The sequence below is a fragment of the Podarcis liolepis genome (genome assembly GCF_965112155.1).
Source record: "Podarcis liolepis genome assembly, chromosome: 15".
NCBI lineage: Eukaryota > Metazoa > Chordata > Lepidosauria > Squamata > Lacertidae > Podarcis > Podarcis liolepis.
The window spans coordinates 10,959,666-10,987,654 of NC_139566.1; the positions used below are offsets into that span (position 1 = coordinate 10,959,666).

Genomic DNA, 27,989 nt, shown 5'->3' on the forward strand with positions numbered 1-27,989 from the left:
GGGCGGGATCCCTCCCACTGATGCTTGCCAGATCCACCAGCCAGTTGCTCTCAGGTGTTTCAGGATCCCGGGGAGCCACGCAAGGGAACTGGGTTCTGGAAGCATCAAGACTGAGCCAGGGGTCCTCTGTCTCGCATCTGTGGCGGACAAACAGGTGAGTTGGGGCAGGGGTTGTCGCAGAGAGTGGGGGACAGGGCGTGGAAGGAGATGGGGTTGTGACAGGTCTGGATTCCATCTTTCCCACATGGGAGAGAAAGCTGCTACTGAATTTCTTCCCCTGGCTAAGAAAATCACCGCATCTGTGTTTTTTTTTATTCTTATTTTGTAGAATTCTAAGGTCTCAAATATATATGTATAAAATTCATAAATGTACAAGGCAAACAGATACATAAGTAAATAAACCACATGTCTGAAATAGTATAGGAGAGCATCTGGGGGTTTTGAGCTTGATAGAAAAAGCAAGTAAGAGCTCACATTTTGGACTCACAGCTGTCTATGGAGGCACATAAAAGGAAGTTCCTACAGTGGTACCTCTGGTTAAGTACTTAATTCGTTCCGGAGGTCCGTACTTAACCTGAAACTGTTCTTAACCTGAAGCACCACTTTAGCTAATGGGGCCTCCTGCTGCTGCGCGATTTCTGTTCTCATCCTGAAGCAAAGTTCTTAACCTGAAGCACTATTTCTGGGTTAGCGGAGTGTGTAACCTGAAGCGTATGTAACCTGAGGTACCACTGTATTTACACTGTGCATAGTAAGGGCATGAATTCGAGCCATTTCCCCCTTGCCGCACTCCTTTCACAGGGAAAACCCACTCTTAGCTCGGAGCAACGTCAACCTGGAGAAAACCCAAACTGTGCACTAAAGAGCTGGTTTCCCCCCCAGGAAACAGGGGGTGGGGGCGGGAGGAGAAATGGGACGTAAGGAAGTGTGCATGAACTCTTAAGAGGCGACACAGCAAGAAGGTGCATGTCTTTTACTGCTGCTTTTAATTTTTTCCAATTACCCTACGGAACTCCCTGTAACAGGAAAAAGGGATGGCTTCCAACTTGGAATGGCTTCGAAGGTGGATTAACGGAGACAGATTAGCAGAGGCAGATGCCACTGATGGCTGCTAAGCTCTCCGACTATATCCACCTCCACAGTCAGAGGCAGTAATGCTTCTGAATATACCGTATTTTTTGCACCATAACACTCGCTTTTTTCCTCCTAGAAAGTAAGGGGAAATGTCTGTGCGTGTTATGGAGGGAATGCCTACGGGTGGCATGCCTACGGGTTTTCCTCCTCTAAAAACTACGTGTGTGTTATGGTCGGGTGCGTGTTATAGAGCGAAAAATACGGTAATTTTCTTGAAAATACAGAAGGGGAGATTTGCTGTTCCCCTCAGGTCCTGCTTGTGGGATTCTCATTGGGGCGAGTGGTGTTGGGGGGTGAGTGTTCAGACCCCTGGGCTCTCACTTGTGGGGTGCCTCAGGGCTCCGTCCTCTCCCCCATGCTTTTAAACATCTATATGAAGCCACTGGGAGAGATCGTCAGGGGGTTTGGGCTGGGGGTTCATCAGTATGCAGATGATACCCAGCTCTACCTCTTTTTAAAATCAGAACCAGTGAAGGCAGTGAAGGTACTGTGTGAGTGCCTGGAGGCGGCTGGAGGATGGATTGAGGCTGAATCCTGACAAGACAGGAGGACTGTTTTGGGGGACAGGCTGGTGTGGGGGACTCCCTTGCCCAGAATGGGGTAACTGTGCCCCTGAAGGACCAGGTGTGCAGCCTGGGAGTCATTTTGGACTCATAGCTGCCTATAGAGGCGCAGGTCAATTCTGTGTCCAGCGCAGCTGTCTAACAGCTCCATCTGGTACGCAGGCTGAGACCCTACCTGCCCATATAGCACTGGTCTTGAAAGACCTACATTTCAAATTCAAAGTGTTGGTGCTGACCTTTAAAGCCCTAAATGGCCTCGGTCCAGTATACCTGAAGGAGCGTCTCCACCCCCATCGTCCAGCCCAGACACTGAGGTACATCTCTGAGGGCCTTCTGGCAGTTCCCTCACTGCGAGAAGTGAAGTTACAGGGAACCAGACAGAGGGCCTTCTTGGTAGTGGCACCCGCCCCGTGGAATGCCCTCCCATCAGATGTCAAGGAAATAAACAACTATCTGACTTTTAGAAGACATCTGAAGGCAGTTTTTAAAAAAATGTTTCATTATGTTTTTATATATGTTGGAAGCCACCCAGAGTAGCTGGGGCAACCCAGTCAGATGGGCGGGGTATAAATAATACAATTAATATTATTATTATGGAATGGGATGTCCCTATTTTCATCAGAGAAATGTTGGAGGGTATGCTAACCCACCTCACAGGGTTGTTCTGAGGATAAAATGGGGGGGGGATAGATTTATATGTGCCACCTTGAGGGTGGGGGAAGTAGGCTATAAATTTAATAAGTACAGTGGTACTTCGGGTTAAGAACTTAATCCGTTCCGGAGGTCCGTTCTTAACCTGAAACTGTTCTTAACCTGAAGCACCACTTTAGCTAATGGGGCCTCCTGCTGCTGCCACACCGCCGGAGCACAATTTCTGTTCTCATCCTGAAGCAAAGTTCTTAACCTGAGGTACTATTTCTGGGTTAGCGGAGTCTGTAACCTGAAGCGTATGTAACCTGAAGCGTATGTAACCCGAGGTACCACAGTACATAATTAATCTCTTCCACAAACCGTGGGGTTCCTTGTCCCAAATCAGCAGGCCACAAAATACAACCATCTAATTTGTCCCAAGCCTAGCCTAAAACCTGTGAAGTCTTTTTGCCTTTCTAGAGCAGGAAGGCTGTCCTCTGATCATCTGATGTTGTCTGCGCCTTTTCTCGAACCCTTGGCCAGTGGTGGTGTCACAAAAAGCAACAGCTGCCTTTCTCCGTTTCCCTGGTGCTGCAAAAAAAAAGCATGTGCTGATTGCATCTGCACAATCACCGCAGTGTTGACTTTGATCCTGAGATTGTAAGCTTAGTGGAGCAGGGACCTGTTCTCTTAATCCATTTCACAATTGATTGCTTGATTGTAAGGAAACCGCAAAGCAATTACTAGGACTTCCAAGGAGACTCTCTGTATTTTGGAAAGCTGAGCCGCTATAGAGCAGATCAGGGAAATACCGGTACCTCCTTTTTTGCAGCTGGAGGGCTGCACTCACTTCTCCACAACCTTCCGAGGGCCACTTGCCAGCGGCGGGAGGGGCCAGAGACAAAAGTGGGAGGTTTTTATATTTGTGCAATAGGCTAGCTTTTTCACACTCACACTTCCCTCTATCCAGAGGCGCCGAGTTCTGTGCAGCATGCAGGGGGCGGAGCTTGTTGAATGCACATGATGTCACACGTGTGACATCACACCTGGCGGGAGGAAGTCTTCCTTTGTTCAAGATATAATTTTATAGTGTTGTGAAAACTTCAATAACAATTTGTAGAAGGAGGCTGCAAGCCCCTACAGGGCCCTCCACTGCTATGGGGAGGACCTGCGGGGACCGGTCGGGGCCCTCAAGATTGGGGGGGGGGTCAGGCCCATCTCCACATATTTTGGGGGGGCTGTGCTGACAGCAGCCCCTTAAAGTTCTCTCTCTCTCTCTTCCAGCCAGGCAAAGCATCCATTCCAACCAAGCCCATACCCTTAAGGCAGTGGCGTAGCGTGGGGGGTGCAGGGAGGGCCAGCCGCACCGGGCGCAACATCTGGGGGGGGGGCGCTCGCACTCTCAGCTCTCTGCCCCTACCTGGCTCACTCACTCTCTCTCACTGCAGTGCTGGCTGTGCGAATCCGATCCGAGCCGCTGGGTCGCCGCCCACTGTGGAGGGGGGGGTGCTAGGCGTGCGGTGCGGAGAGAGAGCGAGGGACTATCTGGGGGAGGGACAGTGCAGCGGCTGCCCAGCGCAGCGCTGAGCGCGGGAGAGAACCACACCAGACCAGACCAGGCAGCAGCAAGAAGAAGCTGGCAGCGGTGGCAGGTTAGGGGGCGCAAATTACTTGCCTTGCCCCGGGTGCTGACAACACACGCTACGCCACTGCCTTAAGGGTGTGTGTGTGTGTATGTGTGCCAAGCAGAATCAATGAGGGATCTGACCTTGGAAGGATCCCCCAAAAGAGGAGGGGGATGCAGAAGAAGGACCATAGCTCATTGGCAAAGCATCTGCTTTGTATGCAATCCCAGGCATCTCTACGTTGGGCTGGAGAATGAATTTTATTATTACGGTCACAGACCAGTTCCGTCTCACTTACAATATCGGAAAAATAATAAAACACAACAGGAATACATTGGATTGCGGTTGGGTTTAACAGAGACACTTCCGATATAACAGCAGTTAAAAATATACATTAAATCTTGATCACTAGAATATAACCTAAAATTGTCATTTAAAACCGTAATCATTTTGGTCATACAGCCTGTTCCCTAAGTTGGAAGCTGGAGGAAGACTCCTTTCCTAAGTCCCTGGAGAGCTCCTGCCACTCAGTGTGGACGATGCAGAGCTCGCCGGACAAATGATCTCATGGAGCCCAAGGCAGCTTCCAAGGCAGATTAAAAACTTTTCTGCCTCTCTCCTAGCACTGGAACTCACAGTCATCCACTGCAGGTGAACGCTGGCAGATTTTTATTCCCCCCCCCCCCAAAAAAAAAGATTTATTAGTTTTCTCTTATAAAACACAGAAAAAAACACAAAAGAAAAACATTACATTTGACACAACATAAAAACTTAACAACAGTAAAAACACACAAAATAAAAGAAGAATTTTTTCCTTCTTATTCCTTGGTGTATTTACATGGCTAAAAGACTTCCTCGACACCCTCCAATCTGGATTTCATCATATCACATATTTAGCAGTTCCCAATTTCCTATTTATAACATCAGTATCTTCTGAACAGGGACGCGGGTGGCACTGTGGGTTAAACCACAGAGCATAGGGCTTGCCGATCAGAAGGTCGGCGGTTCGAATCCCGGTGACAGGGTGAGCTCCCGTTGCCCGGTCCCTGCTCCTGCCAACCTAGCAGTTCGAAAGCACCTTAAAGTGCAAGTAGATAAATAGGTACCGCTCCATCGGGAAGGTAAACGGCGTTTCCGTGCGCTGCTCTGGTTCTCCAGAAGCGGCTTAGTCATGCTGGCCACATGACCCGGAAGCTGTTCGTCGGCTCCCTTGGCCAATAAAACGAGATGAGCGCCACAACCCCAGAGTCGGCCACGACTGGACCTAATGGTCAGGGGTCCCTTTACCTTTACCTTTACCGAGTTGGTGATGCCAGGTGACGCTGACCATATTGAGCACAATTAGAATCTTGCTTGTGGGTTTCCCAGAAGTGGCTTGGCCATTGTGAAAACAGGATACTGGACTAGACGGGCCCTTGGCCTGATCCTGCAGTCTCTTCCTAGGTTCTTATATTTAGCTACTGTCATTCTTGGAGAACTGAACTGAAGCCCGAGGGGTGGGAGAAACTTAGAGGATCAAAAGAGACCGGTTGGTCCACTTGCATGTTCTTACATCTACGGATTCAGCCTTCAGAGCAGCAGAACACAGAACTAATAGTCCTCTTTAGGGAAGTTTTTAATGTTTAATGCTGTATTGTGTTTTAATATTCGGTTGGGAGCCGCCCAGAGTGGCTGGGGAAACCCAGCCAGACGGGCGGGGTATAAATAATATATTACTGTATTAGTATTATTATTATTCTAGCACTTTCCCATAGTTACTCCGATCCTGCTTTGAACCCCATACCCTCCAACATTTCTCTGATGAAAATAGGAACATCCTATTCCAGGCTTCCTCAACCTCGGCCCTCCAGATGTTTTGAGACTACAATTCCCAGCATCCCTGAGCACTGGTCCTGCTAGCTAGGGATCATGGGAGTTGTAGGCCAAAAACATCAGGAGGGCCGAGGTTGAGGAAGCCTGTCCTATTCCATAATCATCATCATCATCATCATCATCATCATACCCTGCCCATCTGACTGGGTTGCCCCAGCCACTCTGGGTGGCTTCTAACATATATAAAACAGAATTAAACATTAAAAAGTGAGAAACTTCCCTACACAGGGCTGCCTCCAGATGTCTTCTAAAGGTTGTATAGTTACTTATCTCCTTGGCTTGGGGTTCGCATACCTCCATACCCTCCAATCTTTCTCTGATGAAAATAGGGACATGCTAAGGAGAAGCGGGACATTCTGGGATCAAATCAGAAAACGGGACGGCTTCTGTAAATCCAGGACTGTCCCTGGCAAATAGGGACACTTGGAGGGTCTGCAAGACCGGCCCACTCACGAGACAAGGTGCAGCGACTGCCTCTGGAGGCGGGTACCACCAGGGCAGCAGATCCTGACGTTGATCTTTCTTCCCTGCTTGCTCCTGTTGCAGATCTTCCCTAACCCCTTCTTCGCTGGTGGGGAAGGAGGCTGTTATTTGGGGGGTCCACCTCAGGTGGCAAATTGTCTTGGGCCAGCCCTGTTTGCACCTGCAGACTGCCTGGGGAAAATATTCTCCCAGCCACCCTCTCCCTCTCATCCTCCTACGCCAGCCACACCTTAGGGCCTCCTTGCCCCATCCCAAGAGACACAGACGTACTTGTTTTTGCCTAATGCTGTAGCAACTTGCCCTCCAGTCAGAGCGGTTGCCATCTTGTTTCAACTGGTCCTGTTCCTCTGCCTTTTAATGGACACCTGGCAGACAGAAACTAAGCCAGAGATGCTCTTCCTCATCACTTCCTTTTATGTGCTCTGATGTCTGTCAGATAAGAACTGGCGAGGAGGCTCAGGCGCTCGCCACATCTAATTTAAATCCCTTCCTTACAAAAAAAAAAGGCAAAAAAGCATGGGCACCATATATTTGAATAACATCGTTTTTTTCTCTTCCCTGCAAAGACTCATGGGAAATGTAGTTTATACCTCACAGAGCTCCATTTCCCAGCACCCTTCACAAACTACAGCTCCCAGGATTCTCTGGGGGGGGGGAAATCATGTGTTTTAATGTGTTTTAGATGGACCCTGTGTGCAGCCGCACACTGCTGCACATCAGTCAAGGTGGTTTGCCTGATCCAAGCAGAGAAATGCCTCCAACCCAGATTCCTGTTTCCAACAGGGGACAGCCAAAGTGCCTCTGGAAAACAAAGGCTGAATGCTCTCATGCTATGCTGATTCTTTTTCTCTCTCTCTCTCTTTTTTTAAAAAAGCATTTTTCCTTCCTAATGTGCATGAATGTTAAAGGGAGCACGAGTATTCAGCTTAAAAGGAACAAGGAGCTGTCAAATTGAAACGTTTGGGACCTCTGCTGGCAAGCAGTGAGTTAACAGTTGCGCAGCACGCGATGGCCAAAAAGGGGTGGGTTTATGCAAATATCACACCAATGGCCATCGAGCTGACCTGACAGACGGCTGAGAAATGGATAAAATCAACAGAATCCACTATTTTTGAGATTACACTGCCCATCAAAAGGCTGGTGCTTGGGCAACAGAAGCAGAAACGTTGCCAGAGCGTGTTTTGTGGAACTGGAAACGGTGCTGATTCCGTGGGGGGCGGTGAGCGCTTTGCAGTACCAGGTGCTCCCCGACAGCTCAAAAGGCATCGGGAAAGGAGACCCGCTTAATTTTTGTTCAGCTCGGTATCGCTTCTCGGCCTTTTGGCTAAGATCAAGTGTAGTATCTGTTCTTATCAGTTTAATATCTGATATGTCCTCTATTTGAGGACTATATATTAAATGGATTTTTGGAGCTGGGAGATGGAATAGGGGCTTGCTCCGTCCACTCCATGCATCGACCTGGTATTGCAGTACCTCCAGGAACGGTGCACCTCCCTCTGGGGAGAATATCACTGGTGCAAAAAAAAAGATCAAAACAAGTCTAACGTTTTTGTAGCGTTATATAGTGATAGCGGGTGGTCCTGAGCCTAGGGCTTCCCGATCAGAGATGGTGTGAGCTTCGTTGCTGGTCCCTGCTCCTGCCGACCCAGCAGTAGGTACCGCTCTGGCGGGAAGGTAAACGGTCTTTCCGTGTGCTGCTCTGGTTCGCCAGAAGCGGCTTATCATGCTGGCCACATGACCCGGAAGCTGTATGCCGGCTCCCTCGGCCAGTAAAGCCGCAACACCAGTCGGTCACAAATGGACCTAATGGTCAGGGGTCCCTTTACCTTTACCTTTATAGTGGAAGCAGTGGAATTCTACGTTCCTTCCACTACATACATGCAAACTCATTCAGCAGTAAGGGTGTTTCATGTTCTCCCTAAACATTGTATAGTGGTACCTTGGGTTACATACTCTTCAGACACACTCCGCTGGCCCAGAAATAGTGCTTCAGGTTAAGAACTTTGTTTCAGGATGAGAACAGAAATCGTGCTCCGGTGGCATGGCAGCAGCCGGAGGCCCCATTAGCTAAAGTGGTGCTTCGGGTTAAGAACAGTTTGAGGTTAAGTACGGACCTCTGGAATGAATTAAGTACTAACCCGAGTTACCACTGTATGGAACATTTTACTGTTATTCCTCGTCTTATTCGATTCCACAGAGCCTAGGGCTTGCCGATCAGAAGGTCAGCGGTTCGAATCCCCGCAACGGGGTGAGCTCCCGTTGTTCGGTCCCAGCTCCTGCCAACCTAGCAGTTTGAAAGCACACCAGTGCAAGTAGATAAATAGGTACTGCTCTGGCAGGAAGGTAAATGGCGTTTCCGTGCGCTGCTCTGGTTTCGCCAGAAGCGGCTTAGTCATGCTGGCCACATGACCCGGAAAAACTGTCTGTGGACAAACGTCGGCTCTCTTGGCCAGTAAAGCGACATAAGCGCCACAACCCCAGAGTCATCTGCGACTGGACTTAACGGTCAGGGGTCCCTTTCCCTTTACCACTTTCTGAAACAACACCCGTCCTTCCAAATCCACATTTGGCTCAGTTTTGCAGTGCAGCTCTCTGACCAATGTTCACAAAAATGCAGAGATCAGTGCCTAAAAATGAGCATGTTGTTTCAAATGACACACAGAAATGCGTTATAGTAGGAGAAATTGCTTGCAGAAATATCAAAACTTCATTAAAAATGTGTTTCTTAGAAGTCACTAAAATGTGTGTGTGTGTGTGTGATGGACTAAACTGCTGTTTAATTTTCATGAGGATTTTAAGAATAGAAAATTGGAAAGTTGCTGCAGGAATGAGGAGAACCAAAATTGAGATGGATAAAACGAGAAAAAGAAATGGACGGATCCTTCTGTCTGTCCTCACAAGGGAAGTGTGCAGATGACTCGTCCAGCCCCTCGATTGGCTCTGCCCCATCTCCCAGATCTCAATCTGCCAGTCATGCAGAAGGAATTTGAGTCAGTTTGCATTTAAAGGCAAACCTTCCTCATTTGCTCTTTCTGAAACCAGTAGATGAAACTTTAAGATCTTTCAAAATTCCCACCACCTCTGCATTTCGCAATGAGCTTTTCCAGCCCAGTCACGTTCATCAAAATGCATACATCAGGATAAAATGTGCATCAAAATGCATATAATTGCAAAAACCATGTATGTACCCAGATGCACTATATTAGGGAACCTGGATTGAAAGCAGTACATTAGGAAATAATTTTTTTGCATAGAATCATGAAAAATGCCTGCTAAAATGCTGATTAATTCCCATGAGATCTCTCCCCCCCCCTTTAAGTAATAACCACAAACTGATGAGGAAAACAGAACTTAAGACTGGAAAAACGAGATGGGCAGACACTGAAATGGATGAAGCCACCTGACTCTTTTTGCACTTTGCACATGCCCATGGAAGTCTTGTTGGACAAAACACAGCTGGAGGGAGAGCTTGGCTAGCCATGAGGTTATCAATGATGAGCCTTGAAATCATGACTGAACACCCCCCCTTCCCTCTCCCCTTTATTTTTGTTTCAGGACCATCTTTCCCAACAGCAACATTTACTGCATCTGGCTGTGAAACCATGTGGAAAGGGGCTGTTGTTTGCTTCCTGCTTCTCCAGCTGACGGTTGCTGTGACAGGTGAGCGACATTCGGCCGAAGGTTTACGATTACAAACAAGCCTGGCCTTACCAACCAAGAGACTTGCCTCCAGAAGTTGTGCCAGTGACCTCCCCCTGCCCCATTTGAGGTCTAAGTAGAGCATCTGCATCCAGAGGCAGTCTACCTGTGGTGACGAAAGGTGTTGCTCAGTCATTGTGGTGCTGGATGGCAAAGGGGAGGCTATCCGATGGAGGCTGAATATTGCAGAAGCAAGATGGGTCATTGGCTACCGGGCTGTTTTATTAACAAAAAAGATCAACTCCCCACCCCCCACTTCCCAGAAAGGAAAAATTGGGAATAATCAGGGAGGAAGGATGTGGGCACTGCAAAGAATTGCAGGTATGAGGAGCACTGATTATCCCACAATGAAACCCTTTTAGAAGCACTTTGGGTTCTGGAAATATACAGTGGTACCTCGCAAGACGAATGCCTCGCAAGACGGAAAACCCGCAAGACGAAAGGGTTTTCCATTTGCGAGTTGCTTCGCAAGACGAATTTCCCTATGGACTTGCTTCACAAGAAGAAAGCCCATAGGGAAATCTCCGGGGACCTCTTTTAAATGCTGGCGGTGGGGAGCAAAGCCTCCCCTCCCCTCCAGCCTTCAGAAGAGGTCCAGGAAGGCCGGCGGGGGCCGAAAGGCTTTGCTCCCCACCACCAGCATTTTAAAAGCAGTCCGGGATAGCAGGGAAGTGCTTCCCGCTATCCCGGACGGCTTTTGAAGGCAGGCGGGGGGGGGGGAGCAAATACTTTTGCCCCCCGCCGGCCTTCAGAAGAGGTCCTGGACCTCTTCTGAAGGCCGGCGGGGGGCGAAAGTCTTTGTCCCCCCTGCCTGCCTTCCCAGAGGCTTTTAAATCGCCCCGGACAGCGGAGAAGTCCTCCGCTGTCCCGGGGTTTTTTAAAATTCTGGGGGTGGGAAGAAAAGCCCTTGTCCCCCCCCCCCCAGCCTTCAGAAGAGGTCGGGGGACAGACTGTCCCCGACCTGGTCTGAAGGCGGTTTCCATAGGAACGCATTGATTGATTTTCAATGCATTCCTATGGGAAACCGTGCTTCGCAAGACGAAAAACTCGCAAGAAGAAAAAACTTGCGGAACGAATTAATTTCGTCTTGCGAGGCACCACTGTAATCCAAGACTCAGCTACCATTGGCCATTCTTTAGCTTTCTAACTATACCAGCTCTCTGTGCTTGTCATCACTTCACCTCCACTCTCCCAACTGCGGCATCACAGACCAATGAGGTGGCCTGGATGTTTCCTCCTATCAGGGAAAAGCCATTCCTATTACGGTTGTCCCTCTGACACTTGCTCGGATCACCCACCCACTGCCTCTTGTCATGCTGTAGTTCATAGCGCCACCTGCCTGTGGTCAAGCCAACTGCAGTGTGATGACATGCTTACATTTTTATTATATGCACAGAAATAAATTGCAATTGTTCTAGAGCATACGGCTTTGTGTGGCTACTGATTCGGCAAAGCTTTCCTGCTGAAATAAGGCCTCCTCAACCCCTTTCTGTCTTACCTCTCCGCTTCCCAGAAATGGAACAACAAAAAAGCCAGATTTTTCCTTCCTTTCCCCAGGAGGCCGTCCATGTTCTGCCAGGAATTTTGGGCATGGCTCGTTGGTGTGTGAATGTGGGGCTTCCTACTGTGACACCTTGGAGCCTGTCTCCCTTCTTCCTCTGGGTTCCTACGCCAAGTATGAAAGCAACAAAGCTGGGTCGCGTGTGGAGCGCAGTGAAGGAGTCCTGCACAATGACCCTCCAGGAAAAGGTGGGTTTGTCTACTTTTTTAGATCTACCTCCAAGGAGACTCTCTCTCTCTCCCTCTATATCCTAACCTTTCTCCAAGAAGATTAAGCTTACACACTCCATTTTATCCTCACAACGAGCCTGTGAGGTAGGCAGGACTGAGATATGGTGGCTGGAGAAGGGAAGGTTAAGGGGAGACTTCAGATACCCGAAGGGCTGATGCACTGAAGGAAGTATAACTTCCTAAGGGCATTACTTGTAATACATTGGAGTTGCCTGCCATGGGGTGAGTGGCTGGGCTCTTCTTCTCCAGAGTCATTCTGACAAGACAGAAGTACTGTTCTTGGGGGCCAGGGGGTGGGCTGGTGTGGAGGACTCCCTGGTCCTGAATGGGGTAACTGTGCCCCTGAAGGATCAGGTGCACAGCCTGGGAGTCATTTTGGACTCACAGCTGTCGATGGAGGTCAATTCTGTGTCCAGGGCGGCTGTCTACCAGCTCCATCTGGTACGCAGGCTGAGACCCTACCTGCCCGCGGACTGTCTCGCCAGAGTGGTGCATGCTCTGGTTATCTCCCGCTTGGACCATGGCAATGCGCTCTACATGGGGCTACCTTTGAAGGCAGCCCGGAAACTGCAATTAATCCAGAATGCGGCAGCTAGATTGGGGACTGGGAGCAACCACCGGGACCACATAACACCAGTTCTGAGAGATCTGCATTGGCTCCCAGTACGTTTCCGAGCACAATTCAAAGTGTTGGTGCTGACCTTTAAAGCCGTAAACGGCTTCGGTCCAGTATACCTGAAGGAGCGTCTCCACCCCCATCGTTCAACCCAAACACTGAGATCCATCGCCGAGGGCCTTCTGGCAGTTCCCTCGCTGTGAGAAGTGAGGTTACAGGGAACCAGGCAGAGGGCCTTCTCGGTAGTGGCGCCCACCCTGTGGAACTTCAGATATTTTTCTTTGTGGTTGTTGTTGCGTTTGCTATTGTTTGTTTTTTTATTTTTGTTAAATTTCGAAAATTTAATCAAAGTAAATAAATAAATAACTGATGCGGAAATTTAGAATTTAAGGCTGGAAAAATAAGAAAGCGAGGGAAAACTGCAATGGACAGATGTGGCCCATCTCTACCCTAAAGTAGCTGCATCTGCTAGGAATAAGCAAGCAGTGCTGTGCAATCTAAGCCACCTTCCTTCTTCCTTCACTATAGAAACCCTCACTCTGAAGATCAAGACATCCCAGAAATATCAAAAAATTAAGGGCTTTGGTGGGGCCTTGACAGATTCGGCGGCAATCAATATCCTGGCGCTTTCTCCAAAGGCTCAGACAAATCTCCTCAAATCCTATTTCTCAGAACAAGGTAAGTTGCCAAGAGGTGGGTAGCAGCAGCTGGGTTGCCAACTTACTCCGCTGGTTCTGCTCCTCTGCTATTTCAGTGGGTGGGGGGGGGGGAGAAAGCTCTGCCCGGTCTAATATCTGCATGCCATCCTGGTGTGGAAGGCAGAAGAGCAAAAACGTTGGCGAACCTGAAGGAAACTGACAAGTCCCAGAGTTGGTGTAACAGTCCAAACCAGGCATAGGCAAACTCGGCCCTCCAGATGTTTTGGGACTACAACTCCCATCATCCCTAGCTAAAAGGACCAAAACATCTGGAGGGCCGAGTTTGCCTAAGCTTGGTCCAAACCTTCACAGGGAACTCTGGGAATGGTAGTTCTGCGATGAAAACAGGGGCCTCCTCCTGTCAACTCTCAGCAATAAACTACAATTCCCAGAATCCTCTGGGGGAAGCGGTGTTCAAAGTGGCAGGATGCTGATTCAAATGTACAGTTGCAGATGGAGCCTGAGAATGGGAAAATGAGAAACTGCAATGGACAGATTCATCCGTTACTACTCTAAGCAGTTATGCTCAGTCCTCACTGGACTTTTTCCACTGGCTTCTTCCCCTGCCCTTCATCCTCCCACAGTAAATACCGTATTTTTTGCACCATAACACTCACTTTTTCCCTCCTAAAAAGTAAGGGGAAATGTCTGTGCGTGTTATGGAGGGAATGCCTACGGGTGGCATGCCTACGGATTTTCCTCCTCTAAAAACTACGTGCGTGTTATGGTCGGGTGCGTGTTATAGAGCGAAAAATACGGTATATATATATTTTTAAACTGCTGCAAACCATGGGGCTCCCTGCAAGCTTCTTGATACTGCCATCTTGTGTATGGATGGTGCCATTGCACTAGGGTTTTCTTCCTTTCCTTATACAGTGGTACCTCGGGTTAAGTACTTAATTCGTTCCGGAGGTCCGTTCTTAACCTGAAACTGTTCTTAACCTGAAGCACCACTTTAGCTAATGGGGCCTCCCACTGCCACTGCCACGTGATTTCTGTTCTCATCCTGAAGCAAAGTTCTTAACCCAAGGTACTATTTCTGGGTTAGCGGAGTCTGTAACCTGAAGCGTATGTAACCCAAGGTACCACTGTACATAAAAATCGCACGTGACCCCAGAGGGCAGCCCCATACAATGTCCTTGGCAAGCATGTTGCATTGTCCTGTACCATAACTCCCAGGAAGATTTGCCTCATTTCCCCCCCCAGCTTGTGGTGAAATTGCTGTCTAACACTGTTTAACTCGCTCCCTAATTCATTCTAACTCATTAACTACCCTAATGCTCAAATTCTGAGTTTCACTCTGTCTCAATCTGTCTATCTAGTAATCTGTTCTCTCTCTCTCTCTCCTATCTATATTTGGACCCAAACTATTCTCTTAGTTGTTTTAAACTGATTTAAAATATTATAGTTTTACATAGTATTTTTTTTCTGAGGGGACGCAGGGACACACATACCCCTAAGCATTTTGTGAATCTTTGTGCTTTTGTCCATTTACTGCATTTATTTTTCCCAAGTTGAACTATAAAATGGTGATTTTCTTGAGTCAAAATGAGAGTACCCCTAAACATTCTTTTTTTAAGAAAAAAAGCACTGGTTTTACATCATTGTGACCTTCCTTAGGACCCCACGGTGATGGGCAAGAAAGAAATTGAACAAGTAATAATAGCCACACTCATCACCTCCAAAGATCCAGCAGAATTTGCTAGGTGTGTGGGTTCCAAATCAGACTTTGTCCAATTTACACATTAATTTGGGAATCAGGTGAATTCACTTTCAAATGTGGAAGGACCCCCCCCAAATAATTTTCCTCAGTGAGTCCTATTTCTGGGAGTAACCCTGCTCTGTCTGCCTTTGGCTCCACTTTCTCCAAGGGATCGAATACACCCTGGTCCGCGTCCCCATGGCAAGCTGCGATTTCTCCGTGAGACTCTATACGTACGACGATTCGGAGGACGACTTTGAGCTGAAAAACTTCAGCCTGACGGAGGAAGACACCAAAATGAAGGTGAAGGGATTCGCCAATCCCCAGGATAAAGATTTAGGCCCATTCCCAGGGGAGAAAGTGGATTCGGTTTGCTTTTCAATGTAAACCCGTTTCCTTTGGGCTTAGGGGGACCAGCTAGTCCTTTACTGACTAAGAAACCTTAGCCCAAGACTCTCAGGCTCCACTTTGAACCCCGAATGCCATATTATAAGATAAAAGAGAAATGGCCATAGCTCACTGGTAGAATATCTGGTCTCAGGTTCAATCCCCAGCACCTCCAGAATGTCCCCTAAAATTCTGGAGAGCTGCTGCCAGTCAGTGTAGACATTACCAAGCTATTTTATTTAGTTATTATTGTATAGCTGGACGGACCAAGGGACTAATGCTCTGACAATAGCAGCATCCTCTACCAAGCAGCTGACTCTTCCAGCAGTATTGTTGAACTGCAGCCCCCTTCACCCCTGACTATTGGGCCAATACTGGCTGTGGATGATAGAAGTTGTAGTCCGACGATAGGTGGAGAGACACAGTCTGATCTCCCCTGCTTGGCCAGCTCTGTTGCCTTTACAGCAGATCCTAAGGACTGAACCACAGATATTTTGGTCCACTGATCTGGAGACGAGCGGACCTGCTATCCTTCAGAATATTATTGGACTCCAAAGTCCATCATCCACATCCAGTACTGGCCAATAGTTAGGGACGATTGGAGCTGCAGTTCTTGGCCTCCAACTCTCACCATCCCCATCAGCCAGCATGGCCAGTGGTTAGGAATGGTCACAGCCAACAAGAGCTGGGGGCCACCAGAGGAACCTGGGAAATGTGCCAGGAGCTCGTCCTACACTCGAGTAGGACCCTGGCAGAGACACATGCCCGACTGGCATGTTCTCTCCCTCCTGGTCGTTCGTTCGGGAGCTTCAAAAGCTTTCTTCTGCCCGAACATCACGACTGATGCCAACAGACACCGGCACACTTAGGGATCCGCAGAGTCTGCGCAGTTTGTGTGACAGACCTCAGCAACTCAGCATTTTGGCTAATCTACTTTATTTACATATAAACACACGCAGAGCACTGCAACATGGCTCCCTCTCTCTCTAGCATCAGACAGCAAAGAGAAATAGAACAAAGGACAATATTCCCATTTCACGGAACACAGTCATAGCTGTCAACTTTTCCCTTTTCTGGGAAAAGGAATCCTATTCGGAATAAGGGAATTTCCCTTTAAAAAAGGGAAACGTTGACAGCTATGAACACAGTAACACAAACATCCTGTCATTTCTCACTCTGTGGAGTCAAAACATATACCGTCATGTGATAGACAACAATCCCATGACTGCAATCACGGAGCAGGAATTCTAACAAAATGTTCTCTCTGGCCACCGTGTGAGAGCAGTGAAATCACTGAGACACAACACAGGTGTTGGGTGAAATCAGGCCAAATCTTTATGGATGACAAACGCTGTTCCACATCCCCTCCCCAGATCCCAATCCTTCAGCAAGCGCAAGCGGTGGCCAAGAAACCACTTGCCCTCTATGCCAGCCCTTGGACCTCCCCAGTGTGGATGAAGACCAACGGGGCCATGACAGGCCGAGGGACCCTCAAGGGGAAGCCGGGAGACAGATATCACAAGGCCTGGGCCAACTATTTCATCAGGTAACGACACCGACCACCGACGTCGTTTGGTTCCATTTTATTTGACGGCTGACCAGTTTGCGACGACTGCAGAGTAATAAAGTTGTTAGGCACACAAACAAAGCATACAGCTAGTGCAGCAAAGGCTCCTGGGAGATGTGATAGGAATATTGAGGTCTTAAAAGGTAAAGGTAAAGGGACCCCTGACCATTAGGTCCAGTCGTGACCGACTCTGGGGTTGTGGCGCTCATCTCGCTTTACTGGCCGAGGGAGCCGGCGTACAGCTTCCGGGACATGTGGCCAGCATGACTAAGCCGCTTCTGGCGAGCCAGAGCAGCGCACGGAAACGCCGTTTACCTTCCCGCCGGAGTGGTACCTATTTATCTACTTGCACTTTGGCGTGCTTTCGAACTGCTAGGTTGGCAGGAGTAGGGACCGAGCAACGGGAGCTCACCCTGTCGTGGGGATTTGAACCGCCGACCTTCTGATCGGCAAGTCCTAGGCTCTGTGGTTTAACCCACAGCGCCACCCGTGTCTCTTTTGAGGTCTTAGATATATGTTAAATGTTCATAAGTGTACCAACCAAGCACGGACATAGATCAGCACAGGAAGACCGACCTGACACCATTTTGATTCCCAAACTGACCAAATGTTTTCCCTGCAAGGAGGGAGGGGGGTCAGGGAGCCTTCCCATTGTCTCAGGAAATGAGTAATCAGCATTTTAATAGGCGACAGACTATCAGGAAAGGCAATCAGATAACCTGGCAAACAGGAAAAACAACATCCAAATTTCTGTTTTAGACCGCCTTTTCTGTGATGTAGGTATGATGTTTCTGAGGGTGGTCTTGATCTACAGGGTGGCAATTTCAGAAGTCTATATAAGGCCTTGCACGCCATTGTTCTGGGTCCCTCCTCTCTCCTGCGTGTGGTGAGTGAGGACCCTGTTGCAAAAGATCAATAAAGATCAAGCTTACTAGCTGCTTTGCTTCTCAATATTCTCTGGTTGGCCTCTGTTATTTTCTCCTACCAATAGGGAACCTATGTAAGGACTCTATATGAGCTCCTGGATACCCCATAAAGGAAAAGGGCAGATTTTTTGTTTACAACAGAGAAAAACGGCGGAGATGCGAGGAGACAATTCAGTTCCAAGGGGGCTTCTTCTTCTTCCTCAGGGGAAGCTTCCTCGTAGAGCTGAGAAAGGTTCAGAAATCATCAATGAAAAAGAGTGATTTCACTAGGAAGAAAGGTTGCAGCATTTGGGACCTTTTCTCTTAGAGAAAAGTCGGGATGAGGTGAAATGGTGGGTGTCTATAAAAGTTATGTTCAGCCAACAGAGAGCGGATAGACAACATTATTGCATCCCTCTCATAAAACCAGCAGACATTCCATGAAGCTGAAAACGGGAAGATTCTGGATGGACAAAAAAGTTTAGTTTCTTAAAAGAAAAATCTCCGGAAGTAATCTGAGGGGGAAATATCCTCAGTGACATCTTGGCCCTGCTAACCTTTGCTGCCATTTCCCTCTGCAGGTTCTTAGACGAATACGCCAAGTATAACTTGACTTTCTGGGCTGTGACGGCCGGGAACGAGCCAACGGCTGGCGACATCATTTTTTACCCCTTCCAGTGCCTGGGCTTCTCCCCTGAGCACCAACGCGACTTCATCGCCCAAGATCTGGGCCCTGCCTTGGCCAACAGCTCTTACAAGGGCATTGAGCTGATCATTCTGGATGACCAAAGGATGATGCTCCCTTACTGGGCCGAAGTGGTGAGTGGGCCGCCCTGGACTGGTGGAATCCAAACCCCAGGGGCTCTGTTTTCCTGTTTATTTTGCTAAAGGCGCTGGAGCTGAGTCCAGGCTGGCACCATGCATTTAAAGCCCCAGGAGGCCGTTTGGACAATCATGGCTTTGCCCAAAGCATCCCTTGAGTCCAAAGCAATAAACTGTTGTTGTTGTTGTTGCTGTTGTTGCTGTTGTTATATGATACAAATAAACCAGGAAGGACCAGGAAACTGGAAACTGGAAACCCAGCCAGATGGGCGGGGTATAAATAACAAATTATTATTATTATTATTATTATTATTATTATTATTATTATTATTATTTTATTTTATTACTATTGGAACAGCGGGTGGCTCTGTGGGTTAAACCACAGAACCTAGGACTTGCCGATCAGAAGGTCGGCGGTTCGAATCCCCGCAACGGGGTGAGCTCCCGTTGCTCGATCCCTGCTCCTGCCAACCTAGCAGTTTGAAAGCACGACAAAGTGCAAGTAGATAAATAGGTACCGCTCTGGCAGGAAGGGAAAAGGCGTTTCCGTGCGCTGCTCTGGTTCACTAGAAGCAGCTTAGTCATGCTGGCCACATGACCCGGAAGCTGCATGCTGGCTCCCTCGGCCAATAAACCCTAGAGTCGTCTGCGACTGGACCTAACGGTCAGGGGTCCCTTCACCTTTTACTGCTGCTTAAAAGGACCTTCTAAAGCAGAGGTTGGATGTCCATCTGTCATTTAGCTGTAATTCCTGCATTGCAGGGGTTGGACAAGATGACTAGATGGCGGGAAGGTAAACAGCGTTTCCGTGCGCTGCTCTGGTTCGCCAGAAGCGGCTTAGTCATGCTGGCCACATGACACAGAAGCTGTACGCCGGCTCCCTCGGCCAATAAAGCGAGATGAGCGCCGCAACCCCAGAGTCGGCCACGACTGGACCTAATGGTCAGGGGTCCCTTTACCTTATTATTATTTCCTCCCAGTCAGAGCAGCTGGAGGAAGGACTGATTGCTCTGGCCTGATTGCCTCAAGGGGAGTGGGGTACACAGGTTACCCACATCTGTGGGGAGCAATTGCTAAATTCCCTTCTTCATAACCCAGGACAAGGAATTAGACTTCTCTTCCCACCCCTCATCACTACCTTACAGAGTGTCAAATGTGCACATCCTTAAGATAAGGCCCACTGAAACCAGCTAGCCTTGAGTTTGCTTTGGGGATTTGTAGCTCTCATCTTCACTCTCCTCCATGAGGTCTAGAAACATGCCGGTGGGGGGTGGAAAGGCCAAAAATAGAATATGAAGCTGTTGCGAGCTCTGTGAGCTTGACAATTCTGTTTTTATTATCCCTTATTATCTAGGTTCTCAAGGACCCCGTGGCGGCCAGTTACATCAATGGGATCGGCATCCACTGGTATTTGGATTTCCTGGCCCCCATCGACTTGACTCTCTCTATCACTCACCACCTTTTCCCCAAGTATTATCTCATCTCCACCGAAGCCTCTACAGGATCGTATTTTTGGGAGCCGCGTGTGGTGCTGGGGGAGTGGGACCGCGGCAGCAAATACAGCCACAGCATCCTTGCGGTAGGAGCGCAAGCTGCAATGACTTTTTTTTAAAAGAAAAGTTTAGTAGAATTTCAGAGCCTGACATTTGTTTGTTTGTTTGAACAAAATATATACCGTATTTTTCGCTCCATAGGAGGGGGAGAACAGAGAAAAAAAATTTTCTCCCCCTCTCTGCTCAGCGCCCCTTCAGCGAAGCGGCAGGAGAAACGGAGCCCCTTCCATTTCTCCTCCCGCTTCGCTGAAGGGGCGCTGCGCAGAGAGGGAAAACTGTGCAGCGCCTCTCCAGCGAAGCGAAGCCCGGAGAGCAAGAGGGATCGGTGTGCACTGACCCCTCTCGCTCTCCAGGCTTCAGGCGGCTATCTGCAAGCCTTCGGAGCGCAGTGGGAACTCCTGCTGTGCTCCGAAGGCTTGTGGATACCTACCTGAAGCCCCCGGAGCGCAGTGGGAGTTTGCGCTGTGCTCCGGGGGCTTCAGTGAAAGCAACGCAAAGCCTCCAGAGCGCGGGGGGAGGTCTCCCTCTGCGCTTCAGAGGCTTCTCGTTGCTATCGCTGAAGCCAAGGAGCCTGCATTCGCTCCATAGGACACACACACATTTCCCCTTCATTTTTGGAGGGGAAAAAGTGCGTCCTATAGAGCGAAAAATATGGTACAGTGGTGCCCCGCAAGACGAATGCCTCGCAAGACGGAAAACTCGCTAGACGAAAGAGTTTTCCGTTTTGGAGGTGCTTCGCAAAACGAATCTCCTATGGGCTTGCTTCGCAAGACGACAATGTATTGCGAGTTCCTGCTGGTTCCCCCCCTTTTTCTAAGCCACTAAGCCGCTTATCAGCTGATCCGATCAGCAGATAAGCCGCTAAAAGCCGCTAATAGCGCTAATCCGCTAATCCTTCAATGGGCTTGCTTCGCAAGACGAAAAAACCGCTAGACGAAGAGAAGCACAGAATGGATTCTTTTCGTCTTGCGAGGCACCACTGTATATACCAATATATATATCAACTTGAAGGAAACCTCTCCGCAGTTAACGAAAAATACAAAATGAAATATGAAAGCAATAGATTAAAAAACCCAGTGAAAAATGAGTACAGGCAGCAACTGTTTTAGGCACGTCTGGTTATGTTCGCAGTGAGTGCCCACTGTGCCGCTCGGATGTGATCCAAAAACATCACAAAAAGGGGTGGAATGGGGTGTTTTCAGGCTTTCTCGACAGGTGTTCAGGTTGTAGGTGATTTCATGTATGTGCGCCGATGTCTCGGAACGTAACCCCTGCACAAATCGGTCACTGCCTGCGTTTTAAAATATCCAGAAGATCATTAAAACCACCTAAAAAGAACTAAAACACCTGTAAACTTCTATGTGTCCGGGTTTGCCTAGACAAAGACGTTTTCAGCCGGCGCCCGAAAGACTATGGTGAAGGTGCCTGCCAATTGGCAGTCAATTGGCAGGGAGTTCCCAGGTTTAGTGTCCTTGAATTCTACTCAATATTGATCCAGAGCGGATTCCCAAAAAATAGATCAGAGGCAATTGTATTTAATCCAGCAGAGCTTTACTGCTACTGAAGGCAATTGAGCATAATGGTCACAGATCCAATACATTCAGGATTGGCGCTGTTCATAAGAAATCTAGTTGCAGCAGACTTAGCTTAAAATTACAATAACTTATAATAAGTCTGAACCTTGACACTATAGCATACTATGAACAGAACACCACACCGGAAGAAAAGGAGATAGAAAGGGAAAGTCAAAGCCCGGCTCCTTCTGGTCTATTTTTATAGTCAGCATGAGCTTGACAGAAAGAGATGAGAGAACCAATTTAAGCCATCTGTACTCAGCTTCTCTGAAGGAATAACCCAAATATCCGGAACCTTCTGCTTGTTTCTTTCACACGGAGAAGCTTCCAGAACCCTCTTGAATTAAGTAGAATAGGAAAGCTCTCTACACATCAGATCAATACTTTCATTACTAAGAAATGCAAACATTTAGAACACTAAAATATCGGTTTCTTACAACTGCTCAGGAATTCCCTCCCGTTAAAGATTAGGCTCCATCTCTATTGTCTTAGTGGTTCCTCCTAAAGACCTTTCAAGGAGAATTTTCAGTAGAGATACAAATCCAAGTTTGCTTCTGCATTAGAATTGCTCTGAAGATGTTTCAAAGATTTCTTGAATCTCCAATTGTTTTATCCTTACTTGTTTGCTGCCCTCAAGTAGCTTTGGGAGGAAAGGAAAGGCAAAAAATTGAATTAATGCGTAAATTAAGCCTATTAAGAGGCATGTATGATTATGATGTATTGGTTTCCTTCCTTAGTTTGAAAAGTACTTCTATGCAGCCGGCGCATACAATCTGATCAACCTAGCGGTACATTAAAAATGTAAAATAAATAAGATTAATAAACGAATCAAGTGTTCTTCTCCGCCTTCCTGCAGAACCTCAATAACTACGTCACAGGCTGGACGGACTGGAACCTTGTCCTGGACATGGAAGGAGGCCCCAACTGGAGCAAAAATTATGTTGACAGTCCGGTCATTGTAGACGCGGCCAACGATGTGTTTTACAAACAGCCCATGTTTTATCACATGGCACACTTCAGGTGAGACAGCGGGAACCTCCACAAGTCCCCCAAGCAGGTGACCCCCCCTGCCAACCATATTGAGTCCTAAAATGGGGAGGCCCGGTGGGTGACGCCGCCTCAGGCTGCGGCCTGCTGGGCTTTGATGAGTGACAGGGCCTTCTTGGTGGTGGCTCCTCGTTTGTGGAACACCCTCCCTGGTGACGTGCGCTTGCCCCTCGTGCTGTCGAGTTGCAGGCAGATTTTTTTAATATGTTCCCGTTCACCCAGGAATCAGATGGCTGATAGATGTGGGCCAAGGCAAGGGTGAAATTAAAAATCAGGAGGGAATATGGTTGCTCCAGAGGGTGGCAACTCAAGAATGTAGCCTTCTCTGCAGTGGCTCCCCGTCTGTGGAACGCTCTCCTCGGGGAAGTTCACCTGGTGCCTTCATTATACACCTTTAAGCGCCAGGAAAAAATGTTCCTTTTTAACAAGGCCTTTGGCTGACCTGATCAACATCCTGTACCCTTTTAAAATATGGCTTTTTTTTGGGGGGGGGGGTTACCAGGTAATTGTTTTTACTTTGATTTTATATATTGTGATCTTTTATGTGAACCAACCTGAGACCTCTGTGTATAGGGCGGTATATAAATTCAATCAATCAATCAATCAATCAATCAATAAAAATAAACATTTTAGATGTTGTAAGTATGTTTTTGGAAGGTTCCCCTCCCCCCAATCATTATTATTTTAAACCGTAATGTTTTTAAATATTTGATATTTGCTGCCCCGGGCTCCTCTGAGAGGAAGGTACAGTCATACCTCATGTTACGTCCGCTTCATGTTATGTTCTTTCAGGATACGTCCCATGGCGACCCGGAAGTACCGGAAAGGGTTACTTCTGGGTTTCGCCGCTCACGCATGCGCAGACACGCAAAATGATGTCACGCGCATGCGCAGAAGCGGCGAATCGCAACCCGCGCGTGCGCAGATGCGCTGCTGCGGGTTGCGTTCTTTTCATGTTGTGAATGGGCCTCCGGAACGGATCCCGTTCGCAACCAGAGGTACCACTGTACGAGATACAAATTTAATAAACAAGCAAGCAGATAAACACTCTCAGGCCCAGCCCCCCCCTCCAAACCCCCTCAGGATAACCCCCTTGGTTGTGTTGAGATGGGACTACAGTGGTACCTCGGGTTACAAACATAATTCATTCTGGAGGTCTGTTCTTAACCTGAAACTGTTCTTAACCTGAGGTACCACTTTAGCTAATGGGGCCTCCCGCTGCCGCCACACGATTTCTGTTCTCATCCTGAAGCAAAGTTCTTAAGCTGAGGTACTATTTCTGGGTTAGCAGAGTCTGTAACCTGAAGCGTCTGTAACCCGAGGTACCACTGAACTAGACCCTCACTGCAGCAGCAGGGCTGGTCTTGGGCTACTTAGATCTAACCATATTCCCCTTTCCCCCTGCTCCTTTGATATGCTACTGCAGCAAGTTCCTCCCGGAGGGAACCCAGAGGATTGAGATTCAGAGGAGCAAGTGGACCGACCTGGAATATTCAGCCTTCCTGCGTCCAGATGGCTCAGCGGCCGTTGTTGTCTTGAACAGGTGAGTGGGAGCCAGGTGGCCTCCATGCTGCCGCGGAACGGCTGTCAGTAGAAAATAAGACGAAAACCTGAAAGATCATCTTCTCAGTGGGGCCATCAGATCCTCAGTAGGAAACCAGCAATCAGGATTCGCACACAGGAGCAACTCTCCCCTCCTGTGGTTTCCAGAAACTGGTATTCAGAGACATTGATGCCTCCAGCTGTGGCCATCAGGCCTACTTGCCATTGATCGCCCCATGAATTTGTCAAGTCCTCTTTTAAAGCGATCTAGGTTTGTGGCCCTCGCTGCCTTCTGTGGACGGGAGTTCCATAGTTCCACCAAGCACAGCATAAAGAAGTTCCTTTCTTTCATCGGGCCTGGATCTATCCACATTCAGCCCCCTCCAGTTCTAGCGCTGCAAGATTATTATTATTGGGGTTGTGGGTTCAAGCCCCACGTTGGGGGAAAGGTTCCTGCGTTACAGCTCCAGGACTCAGATTCTAAGAAATGAAGAAAAACGTTTCGGTATCTACCGTATTTTTCGCTGCATAAAACACACCTGACCATAAGACGCACATAGTTTTTAGAGGAGGAAAACATGGGGGGGAAATATTCTTAATCAAATGTTGTACTAAACTACCGTATTTTTCGCACCATAGGATGCACCGTACAATAGGACGCACTTTGTTTTAGAGGGGGGAGAACAAGAAAAAAAAAATCTCCCCCTCTCTGCCCAGCGCCCCTTCAGTGAAGCGGCAGGAGGCGCTGCACAGAGAGGGGGAGAACTTTCCCCCTCTTGTTTTCCCGCTCTAAAACAAGGTGCGGTTTAAGGTGCGTTCAGGCGGCTACCTTGGAAGCCTGGAGAGCGAGAGGGGTCGGTGTGCACTGACCCCTCTCGCTCTCCAGGCTTCAGGTTCCTTTCGACCTGCTCTTTGGGGCTGGCGGGGGGAAGCCCACCACCAGCCCCAAAGAGCAGGTCAGGGAGCAGCGGAAAGGCGCAGTGGAGAGGCTTCTTTAGCCCCGCGCGCGCTCTCCCGGCTGGGGAGGTGACGCGGGGCTGTAGAGGCTCCTGTCATAGCCGCGCGTCACCTCTCCAGCCGGGAGAGGGTCGCGGGGCTATGGCGTCTTCGCTCCATAGGACGCACACACATTTCCCCTTCATTTTTGAAGGGGGAAAAGTGCGTCCTATAGAGCGAAAAATACGGTATTTAAAGCAGCAAAGCAGACAGGAGCCGCTTACACATCCCTCTTCCAAGCAGCATTCACTTCATAAGATGCACAGGCATTTCCCCTTACTTTTTAGGAGGAAAAAAGTGTGTCTTATGGAGGAAAAATACGGTAATCTCTCCACGCCACACAAAAATACAAATTTATTTCTTGCTCGCCTTTCCCCTAAACTATAAAGCCCCAAATTCTGTAACCTTTCCTCTTGGGCAAGTTGTTCTGTGCCCTTGATCATTCCAGCTGCCCCTGCCGTTCCGTCAGCCTTGTGCGATTCTGTAGCGTTAAAGGCTCCTTGTGGGAATCACAGAATTGTAGAGCTGGAATGGGACCCCAAGAGTCATCTAGTCCAGCCCCCTGCAGTGCAGGAACATTTTCTCCAATGTCTTCCTCTTCTCTGCCTTGACTCCGCTGCCCTGCCTTTGAGCTCGTTTCGGTTGCCCTTTTATCGTGGGCCGAGGAAGATTTCCCGGGATTTCTCCCAGGGTGCCCTCCAGAACTATTCCTGGCCAGTGCTAGATTTACGTATAAGTTAAACAAGCTATAGTTTAGGGCCCCACTCTCGGGGGGGGGGGTCCAAAAATGTAAAGGGGAATAAACTGGAAGTACATTTCCAAAACATAAGATAAAAAACAAATAGAATAAAACCTACATACAGTTAGAGCTTAATAATTATTTCACTATTAATATACTTCTTCATTGTATTTCACTATTAATATACTTCTTCATTGTATTTCACTATTAATATACTTCTTCATTGTATTTCAGTTCAACAATTGCTTTGCTAAAATACACATTTTGTTATGTGCAAATGGCTTTAGATACCTGTTAAAAGGTAAAGGGTAAAGGGACCCTGATGATTAGGTCCAGTCGTGACCGACTCTGGGGTTGCGGCGCTCATCTCGCTTTACTGGCCGAGGGAGCCGGCGTACAGCTTCCAGGTCATGTGGCCAGCATGACTAAGCCGCTTCTGGCGAACCAGAGCAGCGCATGGAAACGCCGTTTACCTTCCCGCCGGAGTGGTACCTATTTATCTACTTGCACATTGATGTGCTTTCGAACTGCTAGGTTGGCAGGAGCTGGGACAGAGAACCGGGAGCTCACCCCGTCGTGGGGATTCGAACCGCCGACCTTCTGATCAGCAAGTCCTAGGCTCTGTGGTTTAACCCACAGCGCCACCTGTGTCCCTTAGATACCTATTAGGTCCATAAATTACCATATAGCATATATTCAACACGAAAAAACAGTGACAATTTGTTGTTGACAAAGTACAGCTAGACATATAAAAGGCCCCATTACCTTCAGTAGCTTAGGGCCTCATCAAACCTAAATCCGGCCCTGTTCCTGGCCCAGATTTCCCCCTCGGCACATCGCCTGCCTGTCTTTCTAAATCGTTTCCTGTCTCGCCCTCTTCCTCAGGTCCCACAAGGACGTCCCGTTTGTCATCTCCGACCCTGGCGTGGGCCACATCGAGGCCGTGTCGACCGCCGACTCCATCCAGACCTACCTCTGGGAGCGGCCCAAGGAGGCGTCGGCAGAACCTCCCGCTCAGCAATAAATGTTCTGTGCCCGTGAGATGGGTTGGCATTAGCAGGGAGAAGGGGAGATTGCTGCAGGAGTCCTGGGGATCGGTCTGCCTGCTCTGCGGGAAGGCCTGTATGAACCAGGAACTGAACGGGGTGTTTTCTCTGCAACTGGTGTTGGATAGGTTTAACGCTCTCAGTTTCATCCAGAGAGCAGGGGTCAGCAAACTTTTTCAGCAGGGGGCCGGTCCACTGTCTCTCAGACCTTATGGAGGGCCGGACTATATTTTGGGGGTGGGGGAGGAATGAATGAATTCCTGTGCCCCACAAATAACCCAGAGATGCATTTTAAATAAAAGGACACATTCTGCTCATGTAAAAACACGCTGATTCCCAGACTGTCCATGGGCCAGATTTAGAAGGCGATTGGGCTGGATCCGGCCCCCGGGCCTTAGTTTGCCTACCCGTGTGTTAACATTACTGGACCCAAGCTAGCCATGCCCATTACTTCCAGTGGGTCTACTCTGAGGAGGACCAGCATCCGCTGCATAAAAATGCCATAAGATCTTTGAGCCGAACGACGTTGCCGATCGACAGCTCCCATCCATGAGTGCGGCTGGTGGAAGGTAGATTCGAACCATGTTTCTGTTTCCCAGCTCCCAGCAGCCCCAGCAAGCATGCCCAAGGGATGATGGGAGTTGTAGTTCAGCAACGTCTCAAAACCCTGCACTGGCTATAAAACGCCGAGTTTTATAAAACACCTCTCCTTGCTATTTGAGTTGCCGTTCATTCCATAGAGGCCTTTACCATGCCCATCTCACGGGGCTGATTGCTTCCTCCTATCTCAGATGTTTTCGTACAATAAACCAGTTTTTTTTCTTTTTCTAAAAACCCACCTGCTTCCTGGCTTTCTTTCATGGGCTCTCGGGCTGGGATGGGAGTGCAGGGGGGCAGGAGGAGGGCTGTGTTGGCGCTGCTTCCCATATATTGTGAGCTCTTTCCCTGTCAATGTTTTCCAAGAAGTGGAACGACATCTCCAGGGTTTCCCAAAGCCT

General features: G+C 48.6%; 2 protein-coding genes across 2 annotated transcripts in view; one reads left to right on the forward strand and one right to left on the reverse strand.

Moving 5' to 3' along the window:
- LOC310694494 (lysosomal acid glucosylceramidase-like) lies at window positions 1–27,825 on the forward strand. The gene is made up of 11 exons (XM_083477598.1): window positions 1–154; window positions 9,863–9,967; window positions 11,564–11,755; window positions 12,942–13,091; window positions 14,983–15,116; window positions 16,574–16,746; window positions 18,254–18,491; window positions 19,849–20,073; window positions 22,478–22,641; window positions 24,095–24,211; window positions 26,831–27,825. Exons 2-11 carry the CDS (start codon window positions 9,910–9,912, stop codon window positions 26,967–26,969), a joined length of 1,590 nt encoding a protein of 529 aa, XP_083333724.1. The 5' UTR covers window positions 1–154; window positions 9,863–9,909; the 3' UTR covers window positions 26,970–27,825.
- The window catches only part of LOC310694491 (lysosomal acid glucosylceramidase-like), a 54,985-nt gene continuing 48,030 nt past the window's right edge, over window positions 21,035–27,989 (reverse strand). Inside the window, exon 12 of the transcript XR_014519730.1 lies at window positions 21,035–21,727. The gene's annotated coding sequence lies outside the window, so the exon portion shown is untranslated. The remainder of the gene's footprint in view (window positions 21,728–27,989) is intronic.

Excerpts from the sequence above, each read along its gene's own strand:
- LOC310694494 (XM_083477598.1), top strand. The coding sequence starts at position 9,910 with ATGTGGAAAGGGGCTGTTGTTTGCTTCCTGCTTCTCCAGCTGACGGTT. Across the intron at positions 13,092-14,982 it reads ATCCTATTTCTCAGAACAAG|GGATCGAATACACCCTGGTC; the intron begins GTAAGTTGCCAA and ends ACTTTCTCCAAG. Across the intron at positions 18,492-19,848 it reads TCCCTTACTGGGCCGAAGTG|GTTCTCAAGGACCCCGTGGC; the intron begins GTGAGTGGGCCG and ends CTTATTATCTAG.